This window comes from Arachis duranensis, chromosome 6 (assembly GCF_000817695.3).
Source record: "Arachis duranensis cultivar V14167 chromosome 6, aradu.V14167.gnm2.J7QH, whole genome shotgun sequence".
NCBI lineage: Eukaryota > Viridiplantae > Streptophyta > Magnoliopsida > Fabales > Fabaceae > Arachis > Arachis duranensis.
In genome coordinates, this window is record NC_029777.3 from 2,225,321 (window position 1) to 2,230,718 (window position 5,398).

Genomic DNA, 5,398 nt, shown 5'->3' on the forward strand with positions numbered 1-5,398 from the left:
ATTTTTATATATTTTGATATATTTATATAATTTTTTATTATTTTTATATGTGTTGCATATTTACTCTCATGATTTAAAATTTTTAGATTCATTACTGTTAATTTATCATAAAATATATAATAATTTCACATAATAACAAAATATATAATAATTTCAGATAACAAATTATCACTATTTCTTTTTTACAAAAATTATTACTTAAACTCATTCAAAAAAAATTACGCCACTTAATCAATTTTTGTCAGCCTAATTTGGATTCCTTCTTCATAGAACAATCAAACTAAGCCAAGAAATAATAACTAAAAAGGGAAAACAGAAAAAAGTCTAGCAATAATAGATCAGTTTGGCTCAGCTAAACTAAATTTTACGCCTACAGAAACCCACTTTTAGACTAAGCTGGACACAAAAGACATCTACTAACCTATTATATATGGCAACATCTCAACCGGTTGCAGGTCTTTCGTAAATTTTCTCTTTTGGTGTCCACTCAAACCAACATCATATCAATATGCACCATTTATATATTTTAATTTATATTTTCATGGTCAGAACGAACTGGAACATCACGTTCCGCTCCGTATAGTGCCATACCAGAACCCCTTCCAATATTATAATATTTTGTTAAGCTTTCACATTTTTTCTGGGTTTTTTTTTTGTCGTGGGCTGCCACAGGGCTAAGAAATTAATTGGCCACATGGCTCTGTTTTGTTTATTCGACCCGGTCCCGTCCAAAAAAATGTATTAAATATATTCAATAAAGAGAAAGAAAAAAAAAGTAAAAAACAAAAGAGAGAAGAGGAACCGAGAAGATCCAAGCTGAGCTTGTGACTAGAGGAAGTTGGGAGAGAGAAGAAATCGAAATCTAAATCGTAATTGAAAATGGCAGTGATGGAGAAACTGAAGATGTTCATTGTTCAAGAGCCCGTTGTTGCTGCTTCCTGCCTCATCGCTGGCTTCGGTATCTCTTTCACTCACTAAACCCTAATTTCCTTCCCATATTTTCGTTTCAGAAAAGCTCTGTTACTGCCTATAGTCTTCTCAATTCAGTGTTGCTTGGCATTTCATATCTGCAATCGATTGTCACTGGTACTTTGATGCAGTCGGACTGATTTAATTAGGGCTTATTCCAATGTTTTAACTTTTTTTAATTGCGGAAAAAGATGTCCCTCGAAAATCTTGGCCGTTGAATTGGATTGAATCAAAACATGGAAAATTCTTGTTACCACCGTATATAACATTGTAGAACGCGAAATGTAACTAGAAAATCTGCTAATTTAATTAATTTTCTTTGTATTAATATTCAATGCAATGAGTTTCATATGGGGGAAGTATGTTCCCTATAATCAGTTTATGTTGTTTCACAATCTAGTCATAACTTATTTAGCATTGGATATAGAGATTTCCTATTGACGGTTGTTCACTTATTATGTTGTGAAATCCTTGACAGGCCTTTTCCTTCCTGCTGTTGTGAGGCCCATTCTGGATTCATATCAGGAATCCAAGCAACCTCCTCAGCCTGCTTTAAGCGATGTGAGTGTTATTTCTGGAACTAACTTTCTGATACTGTTTTCTAAATGTGTGATATAATCCCATAACCTTAGCATCGAATTTTCTGTTTGATGTTGCATTTTCATTTCTAGAATGCTATTTTCCGTTTTCCCATTATTTGGAGAGGGAGTACTTCTTGGTGCTATCTGTGAATAATTTCTAGGAAAAATTACACTAACTTTGGTCGAATTTGGATGATATTTACACTCATTTCTCTGGATTTACAGAAATAGATACTATGGGTCCGTAAGATTTAGGTGATATTTGGAAGTGTGGCTATAAATATGACAGAGTACTCTTTGGTGGTGTTTGTATAGGCATGACGAAACAAGAGGATAATGGGTATCATTATACTAAATATATCCTTATTTCTAATTAGAGCCTTCTAACAAAAAGGGTTACCGAATGCTTTTTCACTTGCAGCCCCCACTTATATGATCTTCTGATATTGACATATGTTGCATCATTGCAGGTAGTTGCTGGTATGACGGGTAAAAAGTAATGTAATTCACACTCGAGCAAATTATTGGAGTTCCCTGCTTGAATTTATTTTCGTTCATACTTTGAAATGAATAAGAGTACTAACTCTGGGATTTTGGTGCCATTTATGACTGTCATCTGTTGGTTTTTCTCATCTCATGTTAATTAGGCCAAATGTTGGGTTAAATCAGTTTTTCTTCCTATTTAATTTTGCCTCCCTTTATAAGTGCGGATTCTGAAAATGTTTCTAAGGGTCAATGTAAAGGTTTTTTTTTTTTTTTGGGTATGCAATCCGAATGTAGTTTTATTATCGAGTTGGCACTTTTAAAGGGGAAAAAATGACACTTTATTAGCAATAATACTACTATAAATGTAGTATATAGTAAGGGTGTATTACGTCTCACATTTGAGTTCAGTATAGGGTTTTCTTTTTCTCCCAATTCACATGTTTAACCTATTGGCGTATTTGGAACATCATAAGAACAATATTTTGCTGCAATCAATAAATAGGCATGACTCAATCTGGCGCAGGCTATATTTGCTTGGTTATGGTATGATTCATATAAACCTTTAGAAGAAAATCAACTTAAGATAAAGCTAAGTGCATTTTAGTATTAAAAGAAAGGGTTTAGTTAAGAAAATTACTTGAAGATTAGTAAATTTATTGTTTTTTGATGAGCAATTTAACTCATTGTTCTAATTTCTTTTGTCTAGTAATTTATAATATATTTTTAGTCAATATTTTTAAGATTAATTATTGGTAAAAAAAATAAATTTTGATATTTTTTAACATCCTTTAGTTAATACGTGTCTTGAGTCATATTTTAATATTAATATTAGTAAAAAAATTTATTTTTTTAGTTAATAAATACATAATAAATATATTAAAATTTTAAATTTTATATATAATTTATTATATTTTAATTGATAACCTCAACATTAGCTAAACTCTTAAAAAGATGTAATTAGATATTTATTGTATTACATAATTTCTAGTATTAACTTAAATAATAGATTAATCATATAAATTAGCATTATTGAGTATTGAGTACATATCCATAACATTGCCAGATTACAGTAAGATAGTTACCCTTCTATTCTAATCTAGGTAGAAAATCATGTACAATTGATGAGATGAGGCAAAGGAGACAGGTTCCGCAGTATGAGTGGCGTGGACACCCAAAAGAAACAGCCTGAGTGCAATTACTGTCGTCCTCTTCCAATAAAGCAAATGTGGTACCCATGATTAGAGGGTATGGGTGCTCCCAGCATCCTTGAGTTTCTTGTTTTTCCATGGAACCACCTGCTTCAAACCCTCATAGATTGTTGTCTGCAACAATAAGCAACAAGTGAAAGCATAAGATTTGATTTGGAATCCATGAAAGCTACATGAGTTGTAAGTAATAATGTTTACCCAGACACGAGGCTTATAGCCATAAGGGTGGGAAGTGGCGGAGAAGCTGGCAGCACGCTTCAAGTTACTGTCCCTGATGAAGGGCTTCTTCTTCAAAGAACCAAACCACCGCCCTCTGTTCCTGTTTCTCTTGAGATTGATCGCATTGGGAGAAGGTATGATGAGCCTTGCCGGAGGGGTAGGGAGGTGGAGGCACTTTGGGAGAAAGTCTTTGGGATCAGAGAAGGGGATAAGTGCCGTGCAAGGAATAGGCTTCCCGGGCACTTGCTCCCACCGAAATGGGACCGAAGCTGACGTCTCCAGCGGAGGAGTGAGGCTGCCTGACCTCTCTTTCTCCGGAGACTTCTTCAGACTCAGAAGGGGAAGCCTTCCTGTGCTTTTCATTTCCTCCTTCACTTCTCACTTCTCACTTTCACTTCTCACTACCCATCACTCACATTCTCCCTCTTGTTTTTATATACTACTTTTCTTTTAACTAAAATATGTCCCTTTCATCACTTGGTCCAAATAATATTCCGCTAAGCTAAAATAGAAACACAAGAATTAAAATTAGAGTCGCCCTTTTCCTCGTATCTTGTACATGATTCTAGCAATAGCAAGCGTTTATCACGAGCAAGTTAAACTACCTTACTTTTCATCGTTTTCGCCAGTAACAAAACTATGCCAACCAATAATTAAATCACGGGATTAACCAAGTTGAATTGGTCTAGTAGTTAGCTCACTAGTCCGCTTAAGTAAGTGTCAAAGTTCGAATTTCGTTTTGTACATGTAGCAATCTATTGGCCAACGACAAACCCTTAAATGGAACTTAGTATCACGGCGAATTAGTCCTAAATCGATCGGGTTGGGGGATACCATAAGATAAAAAAAAAAACAAAAAAAATAATTAAATCACGGGAGCAAAAATACTGCTAATGGTGAATGTATCGCTATTGAAAAGATTCAAAAATGTGCAAAAGTGGAAAGCTTAAAGAGAAGTCGGTATATAAATAGGAATTAATAGGGGCAGCGTAACTCATAACAGCTTGCAATATCTAAACTCGATTGCAAAAGTCAAAAAAGTAGGGGAAACAAATGGGAGAAAGCATTTCAATCACTTTCCAAGTTTTGGTCATAATAATAACACAATGGAATGGAACTGAGGTGGAAGATGCAACCAAGCACGTTCATTTGCCGGTGAATCAAGAAGTCAAGATACATAGCGAAAATATACATAGAATACTGACTATACTTATCATAAAAAAAGAAAAAAAAGAAAAAAGAATCCACATTGATTTTTCTTTCTCTGTATCTATGTACTGTTGAAATATGTATGGAAGTAAGCACATTAGTTGTTATGTTAAGTGCTGAATAATCATAAGTGAGATGATGAGTATTTAGGGTTAACATTCTGTGGGCATGATTATCTCACTTGGGATTATGAATTTGTTCTGTGAAAGTGTAATATTATTATTATTCAATCACTAATGCAAGTGTCGGTGCTGTCGTGGCGCATCTAGATCATGATAATGCCTTAAACTTAAAACTCAATCAAAACTTTTTGCTTTTGTCTTGTTACCGGCAGGAAGGTAGAGCATTTTTTGTTTTTATTCATAAAAGTAGAACTCCAAAGCAAAAAAAGTGGAGGAAATACTTGCTACAGTAATATAAATCAATCATCATAGCAATGAACGTAAAAAGGGGAAAAAAATAGTAAGAAAATAGAATTACCATTTCACTGTCCCTCTTCATTATGGCTCATAGTCATAGCGTAGTTTGATTAATGTTCCTGAGCACAGATCATACTTGCTGCTACCTGCATAATCACAACGTCTTCATCTTTCAAATTGCACAGCTGCTGTAATTTGTTTTTAATTTTTTTTTTACACAGAAATATACAAAGGGAGTACGAGTCTGGCAGACATGGCAGTGATGCAAAAGCGAGTTGCCTTATTTTTTTTTTTTTTTCAGTTCTAT

At 34.0% G+C, this 5,398-nt stretch overlaps 2 protein-coding genes across 2 annotated transcripts; one reads left to right on the top strand and one right to left on the bottom strand.

The window, feature by feature from the left end:
• Positions 1-765: 765 nt before the first annotated feature.
• LOC107491934 (uncharacterized) lies at positions 766-2,236 on the top strand. Its single transcript, XM_016112867.3, has 3 exons — positions 766-958; positions 1,448-1,530; positions 2,021-2,236. Exons 1-3 carry the CDS (start codon positions 880-882, stop codon positions 2,048-2,050), a joined length of 192 nt encoding a protein of 63 aa, XP_015968353.1. The 5' UTR covers positions 766-879; the 3' UTR covers positions 2,051-2,236.
• Positions 2,237-3,026: 790 nt separating this feature from the next.
• LOC107491838 (uncharacterized) lies at positions 3,027-3,876 on the bottom strand. Its single transcript, XM_016112755.3, has 2 exons — positions 3,443-3,876; positions 3,027-3,358 (listed from the first exon to the last, which is right to left on the bottom strand). The coding sequence occupies exons 1-2, from the start codon at positions 3,824-3,826 to the stop codon at positions 3,275-3,277; spliced, it is 468 nt and encodes a 155-aa protein (XP_015968241.1). The 5' UTR covers positions 3,827-3,876; the 3' UTR covers positions 3,027-3,274.
• Positions 3,877-5,398: the final 1,522 nt, after the last annotated feature.

Bases quoted from the DNA above. Each gene is read 5' to 3' on its own strand.
- LOC107491934 (XM_016112867.3), top strand. From the start codon at position 880: ATGGCAGTGATGGAGAAACTGAAGATGTTCATTGTTCAAGAGCCCGTT. The intron at 959-1,447 runs GTATCTCTTTCA...AATCCTTGACAG, and splicing joins CTGCCTCATCGCTGGCTTCG to GCCTTTTCCTTCCTGCTGTT. The intron at 1,531-2,020 runs GTGAGTGTTATT...GCATCATTGCAG, and splicing joins CTCAGCCTGCTTTAAGCGAT to GTAGTTGCTGGTATGACGGG.
- LOC107491838 (XM_016112755.3), bottom strand. From the start codon at position 3,826: ATGAAAAGCACAGGAAGGCTTCCCCTTCTGAGTCTGAAGAAGTCTCCG. The intron at 3,359-3,442 runs GTAAACATTATT...TTATTGTTGCAG, and splicing joins GCTATAAGCCTCGTGTCTGG to ACAACAATCTATGAGGGTTT.